Raw genomic sequence first — 23640 nt, forward strand, 5'->3', positions numbered from 1 at the left:
AAGGATACATGGTCTACTTACAAAACCCGAGAGCTACCTCGCTCAGATCTAAAATTTGCAACAGGCACAAAGACTGGAAGGTCCTAAGTTTTAATCCCAATTTACACTGTTGGTTGTGCTATAGAATAAGGAACTTGGCCAATCTAGTCTTTGCCAACCCTGAAATCAGCTGGGGATCAACAACTGAGAGCATGGAAAAGGGCCCTTGTTGTTTTTTTTCCCCTTTCTCCTTACAATTACAACACACCAGTTGTATTTTTACTCTTTGAATAGCTTTCAGGTGCCATACTTCCCTGTAATTTCCATCAGAATTTAAGTTATCAATCTGCGCAAAATCCTTAATACAGATTTCAGCTTCAAAGTTCCACTCACCATGCCCTTGGTCTCGTTTCCACTGTGTCACCCAGAATCCACGGATTTTAACATTGTTGAAAATAAGTGCACTCTAGAAAAAGCAGGAAATGTTAAAACTCAGACATCATTATCCTGATCAAACAAAATAGGATCTTCTGAAATGATCAATAATTTTGGGTTAATAATTTTGGGCTGGGCACAGACACAATAACTCACCTGACAATCCAGTGGATTTTTTTTATATTTGTTAATGGAATGTGGGTGCCAGGGGCAAGGCCAGCATTTATTGTCCATCCCTAATTGGACTAGTGAAAATGCCGATGAGAGGCCTCTTTGAACTGCTGCAGGTACACCCCCACAGTGCTGTAAAGCAGGGAGTTCCAGGATTTTGAGGCAATGATGATGAAGGAATGGCTACGATGAAGGCAACATAGTCCCAAGTCAGGATGATGTATGACTTGGAAGGAAACTTGCAAGTGGTGATGTTTCCATGTGAGTGGTGCCTTTGTTCTGCGAGGCAGTAGGGGTCATGGGTTTGGAAGGTCTGGGTGGGATTAAAAGCGATCAGGAAATCCCTGTGCAGCTGTTGGGTTAGACATTTTATTTTAAACATATGCAATACCTGCATTATACAAAGCCAATAAGACTGAAGTTCCGAAATTTAAATCCCGTTTGTACAGAGTTAAGTGTGTCTCAGCTGAGGCAAGAGTTGGCACATCACTTGGGGACCAGTCTCTCAGCTTGGATTAGGCAAGGGCTTTGTTCCTAACACTATCTACTAACCCCTGCTGGTATGTTTAGGAGCATCAGGTGTAGGCAGCATCAGAGTGAGGTAATATGCTGACTGAAAACAGAAAATGCTAGAAATACCCAGCAGGTTTTGTGGAGAGAGAAACACTGAGTTAACATTTCAGGTCCATCACCTTTCATCATAAATGGGAAGGTGAGATGCAATAGGTTTTAAACAAATGAAATGGGGGCACTGTGCAGTGGTGGGGTGGGGTGGGGTGGTTGGGTTGAGGAAGTCACGAGGGAAGGTTTGTAACAGGGTGGAAGGCAAGAAATTAAATTTCAAAAGGGTTCATTGTGGGATCAAATGCAATGGACCAGGACAAATAAAGAAAAAATCTGAAAGGCCATCCACCTGAAGCGTTGACTGTTTCTCTCCATAGATGTTGCCTGCTGAATATTTCCAGCATTTTTGTTTTTATTTCAGATTTCCAGCATCTGCAGCAATTTGCTTTCATAAAGAAACAAAATGTGCGGCAAGAGGTGCGAAAGGCAGGATTGTGAACATCTGCTGCCCAAAAGCAAAAAAGAGAGAAAAGCCAAAACCAGCAAAGAAAAAAGAAACAAAATGGGGACAGAGGGTCCAATCTAAAATTACTGAACTCAATATCAAGTCCAGGAGGTTGTAAAGTGACTAATCAAAAGAGGGGAAGATGTTTTTTGAGATTATGCAAGTGTCACTTCTGGAACACTGCAGGCGACTGAGGACAGAAAGGTCAGAGTTGGAGCAATGTGGAGAATTATAATGACAGGTGACCAAAAACTCCAGGTCACGCTTGCATACTGAATGGAGCAGTTTCACAAAGTGGTCACCCAATTTATCTTTTGTCTCCCCAATTTAGAGACAGACTGCAGTGTGAGCAGTAAATACAGTATATTAAATTGAAAGAATTACAAATAAATCAACTGGAACAAGTGTTTGAGGCCTTCAATGGTCTCAAGGGAGGAGGTAAAAGGGCAGGTGTAATACCTCCTGTATTTGCATGGAAAGGCACTGTGGGAAGGGAAGGGTAGGGGCTACAAATGGAAGCAGTTAGCATCTGTGGAAAAATACCTCAGGATGAGTCAGTACTTTCAGGAGGAGGAGAAGGAAGGAAAATTGGGTGAAAGATACCAACAAAAACTGAGGAAGTGGATTGAGCCCCAAAAAACAGCTGGCCAGCAGCTCACTAAAATTTAAACTCTGGAAAAATTTCTGAAAGAGTCCTAAACTGTTATGAAAAATGTTACATATTACCTGTCACCAACACTTACTATTGTAAATAATGTAACTGCAGGCACTGAGCACAGGGAGGCTCTATGAAAAAAGTTTCTGAAGTCTCCCAACTCCCACCATCATATTGAAACAGGCTAATATTGCGCAGCTGACTATGGGCAATACCAAAGGCAATTTATTGGAAACTGTCAAAAGAGTAATTATTTAAACCATTTGAAAAGTTCAGCACTTGAATAGTTTAATTTCAAAATGATCAAAACTGTTAAATTTAAATCCTTCCCCAAATGCTACTCAGTCTCTATTGATCAAAGCAATGTTCTTGACATTTCATAAACTGTAAAGAGCTGAAATGTTTTTTTCCCCCCCACTGGCTGTACGAAACATATTCTGCCTCAATTAAATTAACTTCGAAACAAATTCAGGGAGTGTATCATACAATCAAATATCGACATAGCTCAATTACCGGAATGTCTTAATGCAGAACAATTTCCCAACAGGCACAAACAGGCTACGATCAGTTGCAACTTCTGTAAACATGTGGGCAATGAAAACCCTATTGCACATGTTCTAATTCGCACCAAGTACCTGCACTGCTCACTGACCTACATTGGCTCCCAGTTAAGCCATGCCTCTATTTAAAAACTCTCACCTTTGTTTTCAAGTCTTTCTATTGCTTCATCTCTCCATATTTCTGTGATCTCCTTTGTCCCACAACCCTTCCAGATGTCTGTGCTTCTTTAACTCTGGCCTCTTTGAACATCCCTGATTTTAATCACTCCACCCTTGCTGGCTATTTCTTCAGCTGCCTGGGCCCTATGTTCTGGAATTCCCTCCCCTCAATTCTTTTCCTTTCCTTCCTCCTTTTATGACTCTACTTACTCTTGACCAAGTTTTTGGTCATCTGCCCTAATATCTCTATGCGGTCTGATGTCAAGTTTTATTTTATAATGCTCCTGTGAAGCACCCTAGAATGTTTTACTACATTAAAGGCATGAGGTAAATCCTTGGCCTGCAACTTCAGAGTATTGTAACTGGGGCTACCCCAAAGATGCACTGGGGACTCACCACCACCCCAGAGGTCCCCAGGTAAGGTTGCCTGGCAATTCGCCAGGAAGTTCAAACTTCTGTTGGGCAATTGCCCTGCAATTGGAACCATTCGAAAGTACGATTTCAATTGTGGATGGTTCCGACTGTCTTACAATAATAGTTACCAAGGAAGAGTTAGATGAATTAAACTCGCTTCTACCTTCTGGGTAACATAGTACTGACCCCTCATGGGACTCGTCCCACAACCCCCAACTGCACATGGCAACACCCCCACCTGACAACACGTCCTGACCACCTGACACCATCACCACCCCCCCCCCCCCCCAACTGACCAACCCCCTGAACCGCACCAAACCACATGACCCCCACCCCCCCCACTGACCACCTGATCCCCGACCGACGCCCCCTCACAACTGCAGCTGACCACCCCCCCTACTGCCCAAATGACCCCCATCTGACACCCTGCACTAACCAAAGAGCCCCCAACCGACCAACCCGACCGCCCCCTATGAACCAATCGAACCCCCTGACTGACCCTGCCCACTGACCACCCAACATCCCCCCGCCCACTGATGAACAAACCCCGAAAGCTGCCCCTCACTGACGACCCAACCCCATTCGCCCACTGACCAACTGACCACCCCCCCACCACAGACCACCCGACCCCCATCCCCCCAACACTGACCACTGACCCCTCCACTGACCACCTGACCCTATGCCACTTACCACGTGACCCTCTGCCACTGACCACCTGATCCCATGCCCCAATCCCTGCCGCCCAAACCTCCCCCTCCACCAATCAACCCTCTCCCCCACCGGCCAACTGACCCCACCAACCACTCCCAATGACCACCTGACCCTCATCCTTCCATTAACTGACCAATCCCCCCAACCAACCGGCCTCCCCTCCACTGACCAACCAGTCTACTCCCCACTGACCAGCCCACCTCCCCTCCACAATGACGCCCTGACACCCCCCCCCGACCGATGCCCCGAGCCCCTCATGACCAATCCCCCCACACTGACCTCCTGACCCCACCCACTGAACCACCCTCATTGACCATCCAACCACCCCCCCCCGACCACCCAACCCCCTCCAACCAACCCTCTCCCCGCCACCGACCATCCGACCCCCGCCCTCACCAACTGATCCCTCCCAAACAACAGGCCTCCCCCTCCACTGTCCTACTGATCTACTCTCCACTGACCAACTGACCTCAGCCCACTGACCAGCTGATCTACCGTCCACACCTGAGCCCCTCCTGACCAACCGACACCCCTCACTGACCACCTGACACTTGCCGCCGCTGCCACCCCATCCCCCCACCCCACCCAGTTACCTTAGAAACTTAACTTCTCTCTAGCTTCTGATTGTGGGTGGACTTTTAAACTTACCTGCAGCTAGTGCCATAAAAAAAGGTGGTGGGGCTTCCCTACTTCTGACTCTCTAGCCCTCGACTGAAGGCCTCAGGAGGATGCTGCGCTACAAAGTTCCTGCCAGGTCTGAGTCGGAAGCTCAGGCGAGAAAGGAACTGCTGGATTTCCAGGTAAGAAACTGGGACAATTGTTATTTTTGTACTTGCTGCATTGCGCCAGTGTCAAATTGAGGAAAGCAAAGTTGCGTGTAATGAAATGCAAATAAAATTTTTAATGGTAGAAAAACCTCCGTCTGTTAAGTCTTATCTAACATTAGATACTTACAAGCTATTCAGTGGAAGCAGTAATCGAGGAATAGGACACAAGGAGTAGAAATTATGTACAGCTCTACAAAGCCCTGGTTAGACCACACCTGGAAAACTATCAGTAGTTCTGGGCACCACATCTTAGGAAGAATAAGCTGGCCTTCGAGGAAATGCAACATAGATTTATCAGAATGATACCTGGACTCAAAGGGTCAACTTACAGCGAGAGGTTACAGAAATTAGGGTTGTATTCCCTGGAATTTACAAGTCTAAGGGGTAAGTTGATCAAAGTTTTCAAAATATCAAGGGAACAGATAGGGTAGATTGGGAGAAACTATTTCTGCTAGTTTGAGAAACTAGGATTTGGGGACACAGCCAAACAATTCAGCAGTGAAAGGAGGGAACAGTTCTTTATACAAGGAGTGGTGTGAAGTTTGGAACTCTCTTCCATAAACAAGTAATGTTAGATCAATTGCTAATTTTAACACAGATTGATATATTTTTGTTAGCCAAAGTTAGCAAGGGATATGGGGCAAAGGCAAGCATATGGAGTAAGAATGCAGATCAGCCATGATCTCACTGAATGATGGAACAGGCTTAAAGGGCGAAATGGCCTACTGCTGTTTCTATGCTCCAAGGAAGGCTCTTTTTCAACTTTAATTTTAACTTTAAAACTGATCTTATGCTGCAGGTATACTTGAAGGTGATCTCTAAGTTGTTACCCAAACCAAAATGACAAGAGTTTTAGGTGCAGTTACAATACTTTTGGGTTACTGTGGTCAAAACCACTTCATGAAAATGCAGAACTTCCAGTTATAACTATACAGCTCTTTGGTTTGAAACAAACACAAGTAGATAACTGGTTGAATCCTAAAGGTCAGGGCTGCTAGACTGGGTTTGCAGCAGGTGGTGAAGGAACCGATAGGAATGAAAAGTGTACTTGCACTCATCCTCACCAACTTTCCTGCCGTAGGTGCATCTGTCCAAGACAGTATCAATAGGAGTGACCACCACACAGCCCTTGTGGAGATGAAGTCCTGTCCTCACACTGAGGGTACCATCTATCATATTGTGTGGCATTATCAACTTGCTAAATGAGATAGATTTCAAACAGATCTAGCAACTAAAGGCTGGGCAACCATGAGGCACTGTGGGCCATCAGCAGCAGCAGAACTGTACTCAACCACAATCCATAACCTCACAGCCCAGCATAAACCCACTCTACCATTACCACCAAGTCAGGGGATCAACCCCGGTTCAGTGAAGAGTGCAGGAGGTCATGCCAGGAGCAGCACAAGGCACACCTAAAAATGAGGTGCCATCCTGGTGAAGCTATAACACAGGGCTACTTGCGTGCCAAACAGAATAAGCAGCCAGCGATAGATAGAGCTAAGCACAGTGGCAGCAGTGCGTGCCATCTAACGAGATGCACTGCACGAACTCACCTAGGCTCTTTAGGCAGCAACTTCCAGACCCACCACTACTACCATCTAGAAGGACAAGAGCAGCAGATGCATGGGAACACCACCACCTGCAAGTTCCCCTCTAAGCCACTCAACATCCTGACCTGGAAGTATATTGCCATTCCTTCACTGTCAGTGGGTCAAAATCTTGGAACTCCCTCCCTACCAGCACTGTGTGTGCACCTACACAACATGGACTGCAGCAGGCAACACACCACCATTTTCTGAAGGGCAATTAGGGTTGGTCAATAAATGCTGGCCTAGCTAGTTACGTCCAATCCCAAGAATGAATGAAAATGTCATGAGAACTCGCACATAATGTTTGTTCTCAGGCTGGCTATCTATTTTTAAGACAAAGAAGATTCTTTGAGGTGAATTTGCCACATAAATGGAGTGAAAGAACCACTTCAGTACCTTGATGATAGGTTCACAGCAGATGAAAGTATTTCATGCTGGATCACAGCAGGAACCAAAGCTTTTACTTGCTCATTAAAGGATGTCTGAAGGAGTCTAAGGGCACTTACTCCAACAAATTATGATGGGCTTTTAGTTACTAAGTGAACTAATTTTTCATCTCTAAACACAATCATTTCACTGAACTGCCCAAACAACATTTGCACATTAAGATTTTCACTATCAAAATAAACGTGAATAAACATATTAATATTTATGCCTGGTAATTAAGTACCAGGCTGTGGGTTCATGATTGGTTCTAGAACTGCAAGTAGAAGGATATTGGGCATAGAAGGAACGCGTACTGGTCATGCTCAACCACTGATGTGACTATGATAATGAAACTGAAAGTGACATCGCAAAAGACTATTTACGGTCATCAATTTTCTTGCTTGCAAACAAAACAAATTCCCCTTGAATGAACTTGACTCCCTACTTCTAGGTAGTGCATTCCAGACCCGAACCACTCGTTGTGTGAAAATATTTTTTCTCACGTCATACTTGCTTCTTTTGCAAATCACTCTAAATCTGTGCCCTCTCGTTCTTGATCCTTTTATGAGTGTGAACAGCTTCTCCCTATCTGCTCTGTCCAGCCCCCTCATGATTTTGAACATCTCTATCAAATCTCCTCTCAGCCTTCTTCTTTTCAAGGAGAGCAGTCCCAGCCTCTCCAAATCTATCCTCATAGCTGAAGTTTCTCACCCCTGGAACCACGTCAGCGAGAGTCCTCCTATGTTGGTCTTTTGCACCTTATCAGTTAGTACAGAGTGCCACTGATGGAGTCAGGAAGCAGGTTGCTTGCTCTTTCAGCCGCAATTGCTGAGAAGACCTGTCGGGGTTGATTTTCTCTGGCTATTTTTGTCTTGTGTCCCTGCAAACAAATGGCTGGTAGTTTGAGCAAAATCACCAAAAAGGGCCATGTTCATAGTTTCACTAGAGAAAAAAAAACGCCCACATTTGTTTACCGTGTTATTGCACAAAGACCAGAGGGAAACCATTCACAGATGACAAAAGTGGGAACTTACACTTAAAACAGATAGACTTCCTTACCACTGGAACTGTGACAGGCTGTTTTGCCATTCCACCATATGTTACTATAGTCCCTCCTTTCCTGCATTAAAAAAGGCACAGAAGACAGAGCCTATTGGTAACAACATTTATATGAAAAGAAATTTCAAAACAACCTTGTAATTACAGCAGAGAACAATATTATGATTGATTGGTACAGAATTTACAATGTTTTCTGTCATTTATCAAATCCATTGCTACTTTTTGTACCCTTGTGCTCTCAATTCCATTAATGTTCCCTTTATTTCAAAGCTTAAATATTCTTCACACCATCACTCATTGTGCTCCAGAAAGGACATTTGCATTGTACAAAGGTGAGCAATTCTAATGGATATAGTGCATAATCCACTTTGCAGAATTCATTTCACAAATATCTTGATCAGCAATGTTTGTACTGCCTCTTGCCGCATAACCAGACACATTAAACATGCAACGTTGAAAATAAAATCCATTAAATAAACCTATTTGGGATTGGAGTCATAAGGGGAAGTCTCTGCAGGGGGCCTCAACATAAACAAAGAGCCTGAGTCCCTTTGATTGTTTTAACTCATGACCATAATCTCTAGTATGGCAGGACCTTAGATCAGATTTGAAATTTTGTTTGTGTGCTCCGAGACACAACTTACTGTTTATGGAATCATTTTAAATGACAACAATCCTGCAATGCTCTGGTGGTGAATTCAACCAAGTGTACTGCAGAGTTAATTCAATGTAACAAATGTGCATGCAGTTATTATGAACTCTCATTTGCAATTGAGGCTTCTGGCTTTTGGGGGAAAAGGATCCTTGTGCTAACATCAAAACCTGCTGTGGACCAGAACTAAGTGCTCTGCAGGAGCCTGCCATTTGCCTTGCTATTGGCAGACAGCAAAACTCCCACCATGCACTTGGGAGGTTTCAGTGCGTCTGTAAATACATACAGCTGAACTCATCATCCACAAATGTCAGATGGTAGAAGTGCTTCCAATGATACATTTACCATTGAAAGCATTCTGCAAGGTCAATTAAGTATTAGTTTTCAACTCTGGATGTAAGCACACCGGCAAGTTCAATTCACCAGCAAAAGGACCAGGTACAGCACCTTTGCGGCAATTTGCAATTATCTACAGGGCAATAGCGTCAACTACATTGTGAACCTGCAGCTTAAATGGACTGTTAGAGGAGAAAGAGTCCTACTGTTTCATGTAAAGCAAAACTTGAGCATCAAAAACCACCAGGATGGGGAGGAAAGCTGTAATTGGTGACTGTAGTAAGGCAACAGCACACAATGAAGTACACACACAATACAAATTGCAACTGGGCAACCTGGAAGTGCCTTAACGGACTTAGGACTGGTGTAGGTCGTTCAAAGGTGTCACTAAGCAAATGGGGATATACAACCAGCTCGACAACTTGTGATTGTGGAACTGAGCCACAGACTATGCAACATCTCCTGCAATGCCTATCGCTGGAGGAACCCTGCACTGTTGCAAATCTTGCCGAATTCAACAAGGCACAAAAATGTGTCCATTTCTAGTTGGGCCATGTATAGACTGTCCGTGGACACGATAAGAAGAATACAAAGGTGAACTTCATCAGTGTGGGTTAGTGAATAAAAGTTTCAACACAAAAAACTGTGAGGGTCACAGCTAGGGGCCCATTCACAAATGCATGAGTAACTTCTTTTGAGCATTGCTTTCAGGCTTATTCAAGGAGTACATCCTTCAGATGAATTTACTGGTAATCCCTTTTGCTATAATGCATACATCCTTAATTCAAATTGGCGCTGCAGTCTTGTTACTCACTCCAAATGCCGCAGGATCTCTGTAGCACTTCTGCCTCCAACACCATTCAGTGCGAGACGTGGTCTTGGGACTTTCTATTTATAGAAACAGCATCAAAAAGTTTATTTTTTAATTTGAGGATTTTTTCTGTCAGTTCAATTGTCCAATTTAAATTTGCACATTAAGTTAATAGACACACCTTTTTCCTACACACTAGCTGGATTGGCTGTAAATGTTTGCATATGCACTTCAGTTCCTCCATACTATATGAAACAGTGAAAACAAGAACAGCAGGCACAATGTCAAGATTTGCATGAAATGTAATTTGCTTCTGTAAATTATAATAGTGCATATTCTTCAAGACAAACCAACTAATTCTATGCACTTTTATTGCTGAACTCATCATCCACAAATATCAAAATCAGTCTTACAAACTGCTCTGCTCGATAAAAATAACATCCTTTTTACAAGGCTTAATATCCTAAACTGCAGATACTCACTCAACAAATGGGAGGGTTTCTGCTGAAATTGCAATCTGCTACAATTACATTTAGACAAATGTATTAAACAAAAATTACTCTTTTGAAAAACATGGCATCTTTAAAATTTTACTGATCTTCAAAAACTTGCGATTAATCTTTATTCTTACGTTGCACAGAATCTCAGTTTCGCAGCATAGAAACAGGTGTTACGGTCAGATGAGAAGTGGGAGAATGGCTCCCCTCTATTGCCACCTCTTGGTTGATTATAACAGGTTTTATTTAAAGGATTTGTTTGCCATTTCAGTAAGTGATTAACAGTTTAGTGCTGTGGCTGTACAAGACACACACAGAGGGTTTCTTGAAAGTTTTTAAAAGAAAAGGAAATAGTATTTATTGTACTTCACACTCGATCTAATAAAAATGCTCCAACTCTCTCACACACAAACACACACACACACACACACACACACACACAAAGTGGGAGGGTAGGTTTCATTGTTTAAGATACCAAAAAAAAAAATTCTTTATGGATCCTACAGATTGATGGCCCGGATGGTTTCAGGCCAGGCTTGATGGTCCTTTTTGGATTCGGCATCAAGACAATTTAAAGATGCTGACAGACGATTTCTGTCTTTTTCTCTGGAGTCAGCAGCTGCTGGGTTGATATTCAAGACATTGCCTGCGGCTGGTCAAAAAACAGGCCTTCCAGGATGGCTGGAGAGAGAGAGTGCCACTCGGTCTTTCTGGTCTCACTCTCTGACGTCACTCTGACTAGCCTGGAAAGAAGCAGTTTCTTAAACCACAAAGTTGGCTAGATTGATCATCATATGATGATCTTGCACAAACAGGACAGTAGAAAAATACTGGGTACTGTAGGATCAAAATTCTCTCCAACTGGGAAATTTATGGAACATAATTTCAAGCCCACAGACATGTTTTGACCTCATGATTGGAACTATACATTTCAAAAAGATAAGCTGCAGTCAACAGTACAGGGCTGGGTATCAAGGGGTAAATTCGAACATTTAGTGAAAACGCAGTGACTCATCAAAGGAAAAATAAAAATACCTGGAAAAACTCAGCAGGTCTGACAGCATCTGCAGAGAGGAACAGTTAACGTTTCGCGTCTGTATGACTCTTCAACAGAACTAAGGGTTTGGATATTGACCACATGATCAAGAAGTCTGATTACCCAATACAATGACACAAAGGACATATCATCAGTACAATACACTCAAGGAATTATCCAACCACCACAGACAATAGTACTGGAATAAGGTCATTCAAATCCTCATTAACTTTGGAGCCAGGTGTTGTTATTGTGCCACCTCAAACAGCGCATACAATTAGAACTGATAGTATTCGTCTGGATACATCTTCCATTGAAAAACCCTGTATTGTTTCAACCAGCAGGAGCTGACAACATTTGTCTGGCCTTTGCATGAAATCAATTAAATGGACATTGGAACAACGGGAATATGTTTTGACATGTCTGAGTTAAATTACTATAAAAGCAGTGCAGATCTGAGTATATGGGCTGCAAAACAAAAACAAAAACAGAATTACCTGGAAAAACTCAGCAGGTCTGGCACCATCGGCGAAGAAGAAAAGAGTTGACGTTTCGAGTCCTCATGACCCTTCGACAGAACTTGAGTTCGAGTCCAAGAAAGAGTTGAAATATAAGCTGGTTTAAGGTGTGTGTGTGGGGGGTGGAGAGAGAGAGAGAGAGAGGTGGGGGGGGTGTGGTTGTAGGGACAAACAAGCAGTGATAGAAGCAGATCATCAAAAGATGTCAACAACAATGGTACAAAAGAACACACAGGTGTTAAAGTTAAAGTTGGTGACATTATCTAAACGAATGTGCTAATTAAGAATGGATGGTAGGGCACTCAAGGTATAGCTCTAGTGGGGGTGTTTTTTTTTAAAAAATAATGGAAATAGGTGGGAAAAGGAAAATCTTTATAATTTATTGGGAAAAAAAAGGAAGGGGGAAACAGAAAGGGGGTGGGGATGGGGGAGGGAGCTCACGACCTAAAGTTGTTGAACTCAATATTGAGTCCGGAAGGCTGTAAAGTGCCTAGTCGGAAGATGAGGTGTTGTTCCTCCAGTTTGCGTTGGGCTTCACTGGAACAATGCAGCAAGCCAAGGACAGACATGTGGGCAAGAGAGCAGGGTGGAGTGTTAAAATGGCAAGCGACAGGGAGGTTTGGGTCATTCTTGCGGACAGACTGCAGGTGTTCTGCAAAGCGGTCGCCCAGTTTACGTTTGGTCTCTCCAATGTAGAGGAGACCACATTGGGAGCAACGAATGCAGTAGACTAAGTTGGGGGAAATGCAAGTGAAATGCTGCTTCACTTGAAAGGAGTGTTTGGGTCCTTGGACAGTGAGGAGAGAGGAAGTGAGGGGGCAGGTGTTGCATCTTTTGCGTGGGCATGGGGTGGTGCCATAGGAGGGGGTTGAGGAGTAGGGGGTGATGGAGGAGTGGACCAGGGTGTCCCGGAGGGAGCGATCCCTACGGAATGCTGATGGGGGGGTGAGTTTATCCAGGTAATTCTGTTTTCGTTATTGTTTTGGATTTCCAGCATCCGCAGTTTTTTTTGTTTTTATCTCTGTGTTTAATTGACTGCCACTGCTCTTCAAGAAATGCCTACCTTCTCGAAGAAGTTCTGTTCTTTTCTGCGACAAGATTTCCGTTCCTCTCTTTTGCCCTGCTCACCTTCCTTGCTTTCCATTTCCCTCCTGGTGTTTGACAAGGTGTTTACTAAAACCCGCTTTCACAGCCATATCTCCTTGCTCAGTGACTGTCTCCATCTCCGACTTACCCCACGTGGATTTCAACTGAAATTCCACCCCTCATGTTTCGAACCCACCCAGGATTACAGGTATCTCCGGGACATAAAACGTTTCTCGGACTGCTGTTCCCGTCACATTCTGAAATCCACACTCAGTGCCATGCGCCGCCATATGAACACACTCGACCTCTCCCTCCAGCAGCACTGCCGTACCCTTTTTCAAAGCTGCGCGTGCCCCCAGTTTCATTTTATCCTTCGGCTCATCCGACGCCTCAACAAGAAACTTTTTCTCTTTCTCTCAAATGCTAAGGAACGCAAGCTCCAACAACTCATCGACACCAACACCCATCTAGGAACCTCCACCCCTGCCTGTCCCTCCGTCCCCACCCCATCTTCCAATCCCAACCCCAGCCGTGTATTCACTATACCCCCTGACCTTCCCCTCTCCGATGCTGAACGTTCAGTGCTCAGCAAAGGACTTAGTTTCATACCCTTACGCCCTCACCTCAATGAATTTCGGGCTCGGCATGATGCTGAACTCTTCTTCCGACGCCTTCGTCTCCGGGCTCACTTCTTTGGGCAGGAGTCCTCTCCCCATTCAACGGATCCTTTTACCCATCTCCAATATTCTCCCTCCACCTGGACCCCTCCCTCTGGATTCTTACCTTCTCTTGATCTTTTCATTGAGAACTGTCGGCGCGACATTAGTCGTCTCAATTTCTCTGCTCCTCTCACCCATTCTAACCTGTCTCTCTCTGAACTTACTACACTCCATTCTCTCAGGTCCAACCCTGACATTGTCATCAAACCCGCTGACAAGGGTGGTGCTGTTGTTGTCTGGCGCACTGACCTCTACCTCGCGGAGGCTGAGCGTCAACTCGCAGACACTTCCTCCTACCTCTCCCTGGACCATGACCCCACCACTGAACATCAAGCCATTGTTTCCAGGACTGTCACTGACCTCATCTCCTCTGGGGATCTCCCTCCCACAGCTTCCAACCTGATAGTCGCCCAACCTCAGACGGCCCGCTTCTATCTCCTACCCAAAATCCACAAACAGAACTGCCCCGGTAGACCGATCGTCTCAGCTTGCTCCTGCCCCACAGAACTCATTTCTCGTTATCTTGACTCCCTTCTCTCTCCCCTTGTCCAGTTCCTTCCCACCTACATCCGTGATTCCTCTGACACCTTACGTCACATCAACAATTTCCAGTTCCCTGGCCCCAACCGCTTCCTCTTCACCATGGACGTCCAATCCCTCTACACCTCCATCCCCCACCAGGATGGTCTGAGGGCCCTTAGCTTCTTCCTCGAACAAAGGCCCGAACAATCCCCATCCACCACTACTCTCCTCCGTCTGGCTGAACTTGTTCTCACGCTGAACAATTTCTCCTTCAACTCCTCTCACTTCCTCCAAATAAAAGGTGTGGCTACGGGTACCCGCATGGGCCCCAGCTATGCCTGTCTCTTTATGGGGTATGTGGAGTCCTACTCCGGCCCCCTTCCACAACTCTTTCTCCGGTACATCGATGATTACTTCGGTGCCGCTTCATGCTCTCGTCGGGACTTGGAAAATTTATTAATTTTGCTTCCAATCTCCACCCCTCCATCATTTTCACGTGGTCCATCTCTGACACTTCCCTTCCCTTCCTTGACCTCTCTGTCTCAATCTCTGGTGATAGACTGTCCACCAATATCCATTACAAACACACCGACTACCACAGCTATCTCGACTACAGCTCCTCACACCCCGCTTCCTGTAAGGACTCCATCCCATTCTCTCAGTTCCTTCGCCTCCGTCGCATCTGTTCCGATGATGCTATCTTCAAAAACAGTTCCTCTGACATGTCCTCCTTCTTCCTTAACCGAGGTTTTCACCCACGGTCGTTGACAAGGCCCTCAACCGTGTCCGGCCCATCTCCCGCGCATCCGCCCTCACGCCTTCTCCTCCCTCCCAGAAACATGATAAGGTCCCCCTTGTCCTCACTTATCACCCCACCAGCCTCCGCATTCAAAGGATCATCCTCCGCCATTTCCGCCAACTCCAGCATGATGCCACCACCAAACACATCTTCCCTTCACACCCCCTATCGGCATTCCGTAGGGATCGCTCCCTCCGGGACACCCTGGTCCACTCCTCCATCACCCCCTACTCCTCAACCCCCTCCTACGGCACCACCCCATGCCCACGCAAAAGATGCAACACCTGCCCCTTCATTTCCTCTCTCCTCACCATCCAAGGACCCAAACACTCCTTTCAAGTGAAGCAGCATTTCACTTGCATTTCCCCCAACTTAGTCTACTGCATTCGTTGCTCCCAATGTGGTCTCCTCTACATTGGAGAGACCAAACGTAAACTGCGGGACCGCTTTGCAGAACACCTGCAGTCTGTCCGCAAGAATGACCCAAACCTCCCTGTCGCTTGCCATTTTAACACTCCACCCTGCTCTCTTGCCCACATGTCTGTCCTTGGCTTGCTGCATTGTTCCAGTGAAGCCCAACGCAAACTGGAGGAACAACACCTCATCTTCCGACTAGGCACTTTACAGCCTTCCGGACTCAATATTGAACTCAACAACTTTAGGTCGTGAGCTCCCTCCCCCATCCCCACCCCCTTTCTGTTTCCCCCTTCCTTTTTTTTCCCAATAAATTATAAAGATTTTCCTTTTCCCACCTATTTCCATTATTTAAAAAAAAAACACCCCCACTAGAGCTATACCTTGAGTGCCCTACCATCCATTCTTAATTAGCACATTCGTTTAGATAATATCACCAACTTTAACTTTAACACCTGTGTGTTCTTTTGTACCATTGTTGTTGACATCTTTTGATGATCTGCTTCTATCACTGCTTGTTTGTCCCTACAACCACACCCTACCCCCCCCCCTCCACCTCTCTCTCTCCGCCCCGCACACACACACCTTAAACCAGCTTATAAACTCTTTCTTGGATTCGAACTCAAGTTCTGTCGAAGGGTCATGAGGACTCGAAACGTCAACTCTTTTCTTCTCTGCTGATGCTGCCAGACCTGTTGAGTTTTTCCAGGTAATTCTGTTTTTGTTTTTGTTTTGGATTTCCAGCATCCGCAGTTTTTTTGTTTTTATCTATATGGGCTGCAGTTGGAAGAAGGGTCAAGTTTGGTCACCTTGACTCAGGCCTACAGTTTACACCAGACAGACCAGCCAAATCATAGTGATATTGGTCTGATGATTTTGTGAAGGTTTGGGGCGAAAACTTTGTGCTTTTTGCTGGTACCTTGTAACTTGTTTCAGCCATATCTTCATGATATTGGTCTGAGAGTTTATTTTCCTTAAGGTTTCAGGACAGGACATAATGTTTTGCCTGTGTTTTTGTAAGTTTTAACCGAGTCATGGCGACTTTACATCGGGTGCTGGGATTAGGTGGTTTTAAATTTTGGGTTTTGTACTGTGGGGTTGTGGATGATTCAATAAAGCAATTGTGAATTATCAGAAGAAACTTATCTCGCTGGTCATTCTGCTCAAGCCATACACTTGTGAACCTGGTGTCACGATCTTGAGTGTGGGGAGGATCTCTATTGGAAAAGGGGAACCCCAACAGCACCATCTGATTGTAAAACCTTTGTGATGCACATTACCCAATAATTACATTTCTTGTACTATTCTACAGAGAGTTCAGCACATCATAAGTGTTTGTAAATGCACTACTATAAACACAAGTTTTCTTTGTGGGGGAACACAGAACATGATTAAACATTTTAGTAATTAACATTTTTGGTTCTTACTCTCAGGACAGAAAGGGAGCTGGTACACTCACCCCAACAACCCCTTGCCAGGATGAACATATTTAAATCAACATACTTATGGAAGAAAAACACATCACCACGTCAAAACCTTTGAGTCACACAGATTATGATGGTTCCACTTCTGGCCAGTGCTGCATTAGCTGAGCTGATGAAAAATTACCAGAGTTCACCTGTTGAGAAGAGCTATTTGTGGACAGCACAATTGTTGAGGATTGGGCTCAGGTATGATGCTACCCCCACAACTGGCAACCGGGATGGGCACTCACCATTGAGGCTTGCACAGTGGAAAAAAAATGGCACATGGTTAATTACCAGAATGCTGCTGGCACCTGTGGAACCTGCCTCAACAAAAGAAAGACTTGCATTTATAAAGCACTTTTCACCAGATGTCATAAAGCACTTTTGACGGGTAATCGCTGTTGTAATGAAGGAAACGAGGCAGCCAATATGCAAACAGCAAGTTCCCACAAAGGTCAATGCGATAATGATCTGATAATCTGTTTTTCCTGATGGTGATTGAGGAATAAATAATGGCCAGGACACTGAGGATAGCTTCCCTGCTCTTCTTCAAAATGGTGTCATGCCTTTACATTCACCCAAGCAGGCAGATAGTAGGCACTTCCAGCAGTGCAGCACTCCTTCTGAGTTACACTGGAGTGTCAGTCTTGATTTCTGTGCTCATGTCCAAAGTGGAACTTGTATTCGGAACCTTGTGACTTCGGAGGTGAGAGTGCTACCAACTGAGCTATTGCTGACACGGCTGAATATGTCAATGTCTTCAGGAAAAAAGAGGGAAGCAGTGAAATAACGCTATACAGCATTTTTGGCTTGTTTGCCTAACTTTTTCATGCAATTAAGTTAATATACAGTAGTTACCCAGCATGACAATGCTTTCTATGCTGCTGTGAAGAAATAATTTGTTTCATTTGCATTAAGTTCACAGTGGGACAGCTCCCTCTTCAGTGAAAGACTGCATGGAAGTGTAGTGCTACCCAGATCATGGAGTTTGGGGAACGTACCTGTACATTTTCAGGTCAGTTCACGTGTCAGTATTTTAAAGCAATTTCTAATTGCGAATAGCGGTTGATTAAGTTTAATTAAAATTCTGCCCTTTAAATTTAACTGATAAGTTTGGGATTGTAGATGAAAGTGGAGTCATGAATTTATTTTCAATCGATTGGAAGCAAGGAATACAAAATAATTACCACTGTTACAACTTAATAAGGGTGTTGGCAGCAGATTTAGCATTGTATCCCATTATCATGTTAACGTATGTATTGTCAACAGATGCAAAGCAAGCTCCTTCCTCTTATAATAAAAATGGTGCCTTCTGGTTAATTTTAAATCACATTTTTGTACATCACAATTGATAACATCTCAATCGAGAAAAGATCTTAGTTGATACGAGGTTGAATAAGACATCAAAAGGTTAAAAAGGAAACGTATCCGATAGGCTAAAAGCAGGCTGCAAACAGCAGCACTGATAATTAATGTAAATTAGGGAATGCCTTGCAAATTATTCAGACAAAAGATGATGGAAATATGGAATTCTCTCCTCCAGAAGGCTGTGTTGCTGTGCCAATTGAAATTTTCAAGACTGAAATTGTTAAATTTTTGTTAGGTAAGGGTATACTGGGAGATGGAGTGAAGATGAGTAAATGGAATTGAGGTACTGGTCAACTGCGATCTAATCAAATGGCTGATCTTGAGAGGCTGAATGCAAATTTTTCTGAGCAATAAATTAGTAAAACTATGCCATGTGTATGCTTGAAGCTACCAAAGCAACCTTACCAAAGTTTAGAATTCTTTCCAGCTTTATTGCCAGCCTGTATAGAATGATCTGTGCATACTTGGTTGGCAAGAACCATTCAACAAAAAGCCTGATGTACCCAATTAAAAAAAAAATCACATCACAAATTCTCGCATTTAGTCTAGGAACACCTAGTATGGTAATCATCCGTTCTGAAATGCATACTGAAAATAAGCAAAAGGTTCAGACTATTTTCCAACTAAACAATCTCTCATTCACTATTCACACATCTTCATAATTGACACATTACCTACACTTATGTATTAAATTTCACCTTTCTTTAAAGATATAAATGACCTTTTCACTCTCTCTATCACCCCCACACTACAGGAATTTTTACCTCAATTTGATTTAGCAAACCTGCTTAAATCAATAAATGGCTCGGGAGGGAAATCCAGAGCTTAAGGCCTAAACTGTTGAAGATACGGTTGCCAAAGGTGGGACGTTGAAAATCAGGGATGGGCAAGAAGCCAGAATCTGGCAGGTTCTGGAGCTGGAGGAAGTTACAGAGATAAGAAGGGGGCAAGGCTATGGAGAAGTTGCTGCCTATCATATTTGGGTTGCAGAGGGGGAAGAATCTGTTTATGTTCTGTTCATTAACTGGTGGATACAATATTCAATGGGATATCGTGTTCATGCTGTGGTCAGTATGGTGATAATGCATTCACACTTTTGTGATCCATTTTACTGCTTACCATTCTTCTTTTACCTGTTCCTGGCGTAAACACATACATTTCATTTGTTTAACAAACAACTAATGACTAACTTCAGAGGGAATGTGGTGAGAATTGGGGTCTTTTATAGATAATTAAAGAATATCTCCTATTCTCTGTGTGGAAATGTCATTGATTTCTATCCATCAGTGAACAGAGATAAGTAGAGGTGTTTTTCGAATTGAGAAGACTATGAGGGCAGTCAGGCTTTTAAAGGATGTGAAAACTTTAGACAAGTTCAGAAAATCAGAAATGCTGAAGAAACAGTTAGAAAACATTTTGTTCAAGTCAAGAAAGATGGCCCACTGACATGAAGAAGGCATATCATTATGCCAAGATAAGAGGTGCTGATCCAACTAAGTGAATTTAATCATGATTATTTTCTCAAGTCACACTTTACCATGTGTTTTCTTGGTCTGCCAAGGGATTGTAGAAGTATATGTGTGAACAACAAACATCTGGTTCAGGTCACAAGGAGACACAGACACTGGTGTCATACCCCACCCCCAATCACCCTTTAGTACAAATAGCTGTTGAACAGATTGCTTATAGAAACTTGTGAACTATGGAAGGTAACTTCAGCAAACCTAAATTTGTAACACCTTGTGTCTGCTAACTGTAACTGAACTCTAGGAAACTATATTAGAGGGAAAGAACATGGTCTCCCATTTTAAGCAAGAAACAACATTTTAGATGAGTGATAAGTTCTAATTAACTTGAATAACACTCTTCAAACTGAAATGACTTTCCACAGATACCAATACCCAGTTAATCACTCAGCTCCATTTTCCTCTTTCAATCTCCCAGCACTTGCATTATTTTTCATACCAGCTTTTCCTGCATTTGTTTACTGGCTCGCTGGTTCCAGCCTTGCCCAGTCCTCCTATGCAAGCTCAAGCTCATTGCAACAATCAACTCAAAATAAGAAAGTGTATACAATATATATTCCTGCCTACATCCTGCAATTTAGTGTAGTAAAACATTAAAGACAACTAGATGAACTATTAGAAACAGTTACTCAGACAAAACCACAGCCTTGTTCCTTATGACATTATCCAAACTTACAGTTATTGACTGGTTAGTACAACATGGCAATAGAAATTGAAATTTCTCCAGAAGTTACCTTAAACAATTCTTTCATCTCTGGTTTCCTGAGTGCCTCCTCTGTGATCACATAGTCAGCTCCCAATGACATCAGGCTGTCCGTCAACTGCTGGAGGTCTGGTCTGGAAAGAAACATCAAAAGGTGAAAAAAGACTAAAACTTGATTTTAGTAAAGCTTTCAATTTTGTTATGCTTTGTAGAGGTTGGCTAAATGTAGCTTTCACTGTCACCCGAACATTACAAATTAAAACTTGTTTCTGATCTCGCTTTCACTCAAGGTATCACAGCACTAATAATATTCTCCTAAGAAAAGTAATGAAAACTCATCGTGAGGACAGTACATGTGACGATACTTAAAATATTTGGTAGTTTTGAAAATATTCAAAAGCACTGGTTTACAAATGGTATCTTGGGAAAAATCACACCCTCCAATTTGGTGGGGAGTGGAGAAAAGAGTGCGGGAGCAGGCTGGCACACCTCTGATCGGCATCTCCTGTTGGGGGCATGCCGCCATTTTACGTGGGCAGGCCAATTAAGGCCCACCCAGTGTGACATCCGCCAGGAGGCACAATGCGCTCCCTGTGTGGGCGGGGGGGATTCCCTCAGTCAGGAGTGGGCTCTTTTGCGCATGCACGCGAAAGAGCGCACAGATCTCCCTGAGGCTAAGTGCTGCCTCAGGGAGATTGGCTCCGAATTAAAATTTGCAACACAAATGATAGAAAAATTTCCCTGACATGTCCCCTCATGTGACACTGTCACATGCTTTGGGACATGTCCATAACTTTTATTAAAACCTTTATTAAAAAGTTAAATACCCTCATGAAGCCTCATCCTGCCCACGGACGAGGTTTCATACTTTTTCCGAAGCCCCGTTAGGGCTTCTGGCCTGCCCGCTAACCTTAAGACTGGACGGGTAGGTCCATTGTTGACTTTAATTAGTTTCTCAATAGGCCGTTGACAGGTTGTCTGCGCCCCCGCCAATCTGAAAATGGAAATGATGCGGGGTGATGTCGGAAGTTCCACTCAATGTCATCCCGCGTCGGTAAGTGGGCCCCGCCCCAACTCGCCAACCGGAAGATCCTGTCCATTGAAAAATACACTCATCACAGCTCCATGAAGCAATGTACAGTGGCCCATGCTGCAGGAGTCCCATTTAAGAGCGTAATTATGGCCCAGAAATAATTATTGAAGTTAATCTTGGAGCCATGTAGAAGCAACCTTTTTTTCAAAACATTACCTAGAAATGCAGTGCTGCTTTTCCAACTAAGCCCTTGAAAATGTTAGAATAGAAACAAGTGTTGGTATCACAGGAATGGGACTTTAAGCAAAATTTCCAATAACAAACTTACAACTTTTGCTACATTCACTGACTGAAACGCCTCTAGTCCTGCTTGACAATTTTTTCCTCCCCTTCTTTCCTGAAGTCATGTGATACTTTGCTCAGGTTGCCATTCTTCATGTGCAAGTCTAGATAACGAGGGATATCATTTTAACATGGTATTTTGCTTTCCCCAAAATGGTCGCAGCCAACTGTAGTTTCGTTAATTTATTAATCCATAGGAGCTACAAATAACCATAGCATATCTCTTCTCACAAACCTAACTTGAATCTGTAATAGCTATATAGTTATCACAAATCTATTACTTTAATAAGAATCCCAGGATGTCAATCACATGGAGCATTTGAATTGAATGAATGGGCTGGTCTCATTGATCTCAATACTTTCAAAACCTGACATTACAGGAAATTACAATCTGTCCCACTGTAGCAAATTACACACATATTAATACCATCACCAAACTCTAGCATAATGTATATTCTTTACAGGCTGATGAATCAGCCATAATCAAATGTAGCTAAAAATGGTTCATTGTTATAAATTCCCATTATGGGATGCTCAAAACTGTATAAAATACTCCAATTAATATCATGCACATATTCAGCATTCCTTCCTTCATTTAAATGCAATGCCCCTCTACATAAAATTCAGAATACAATTTACCCTTTTATGGCTTTTGCACTTGCATTAATACCATAAAATAAACAAGAATCTATACCCATAGATCTCTCTATTCCTCCACTCTGAAGAATCTTGTTGATTAGGATACTCCTTCTCACTGTTCTTTGCCCCCAAAATAAAGGGCCTAATCTTTCTGCAATGGCATTTCGATTGCCTGTCCACTCCCATTTTCTTATCTTGGACTTGAGCTCCACATTCCCTGCCCGGGCTTCTGACCCAGGCTTGCTCAGCAGTGTGGAGATTAGCTTCTCCTGGAGTCCTACAGTGTAGTGTAGGAGCATTGGAGGAAACAAAGTTATGCCCCCTTTTTAAATATCCCAGCCACTTTGACAAGCTGATGGTAAGTGTGCACGGTCAGTGGGTGACTGGGTAAGGTGGTTTTGGGGGGGGGGGGGGGAGGCAGGATGGATGGGGGTCGCAGGGGGATGGGACGGGCTGGGCCAGGGCCCGGGCGGGGGGGGGGGGTGGTGGTCAGAGTCGGGGAGAGGGAGGGCGGAGTCCGGGAGCAGGAGGGTAGTCTTTGTGGTCAAAGGGTGAATCAGGAGGTGCGGGGAGTAGTCTGGTGGTTGGGGTAGGGTTTTCTTGGGATTTGGGGTGGTAGTCATGTGGTCTGGAGGGGTCGTGGTTGGGGAGGGTGCAGTTGGGTTTGTGGGTGGCTGTCTGGATTGTGGGTAATCTGGGGTGTAGTCGGCAGGTTGAGGGGTAGTTGGAGGTTTGGGTGTGGAGTTGAGCGGTTGTGTGGAGTGGGAGGCTAGTTGGGGTTGGTGGTAGTTCATGGGTAGTCATAGGGTTTGGGGAAGTGATCAAAGGGTCGAGGAGATAGTCGGATGGTCATGGGCAGCCTGGAGAGTAGTCAGGTGGTTGGGGGTGGGGGTTTGGGAGGGTGGTCAGGGTTTGTAAATCATCGAGGTCAGAGGGTCAGTATTATGGGTACCCAGAAGTTAGAACTGGTTTTAATCCTTATAACCTTTCCTAGGTAGCTATTTTGATTAAGTGAGTCAGAACCATCCAACGTCTCAGACTTTAAATTGGAATTTCGGAGACTTCCAGACACAGGGTAATTGCCAAATGGAAGTTAAAACTTTCGGGCAATTCCTGTGT

At 43.9% G+C, this 23640-nt stretch overlaps 1 protein-coding gene across 2 annotated transcripts in view; it reads right to left on the bottom strand.

Annotated features, from left to right (window-relative positions):
- The window catches only part of mecr (mitochondrial trans-2-enoyl-CoA reductase), a 121232-nt gene that overhangs the window by 54832 nt on the left and 42760 nt on the right, over positions 1-23640 (bottom strand). For both annotated transcript variants that reach the window (XM_041212937.1, XM_041212936.1), the window contains exons 6-9: positions 20539-20641; positions 9857-9930; positions 8055-8115; positions 373-445 (exon numbers count right to left, since the gene is read on the bottom strand). In XM_041212937.1, coding sequence (XP_041068871.1) covers positions 373-445; positions 8055-8115; positions 9857-9930; positions 20539-20641 — 311 coding nt within the window. The remainder of the gene's footprint in view (positions 1-372; positions 446-8054; positions 8116-9856; positions 9931-20538; positions 20642-23640) is intronic.

This window comes from Carcharodon carcharias, chromosome 19, assembly GCF_017639515.1.
Source record: "Carcharodon carcharias isolate sCarCar2 chromosome 19, sCarCar2.pri, whole genome shotgun sequence".
Taxonomy (NCBI): domain Eukaryota; kingdom Metazoa; phylum Chordata; class Chondrichthyes; order Lamniformes; family Lamnidae; genus Carcharodon; species Carcharodon carcharias.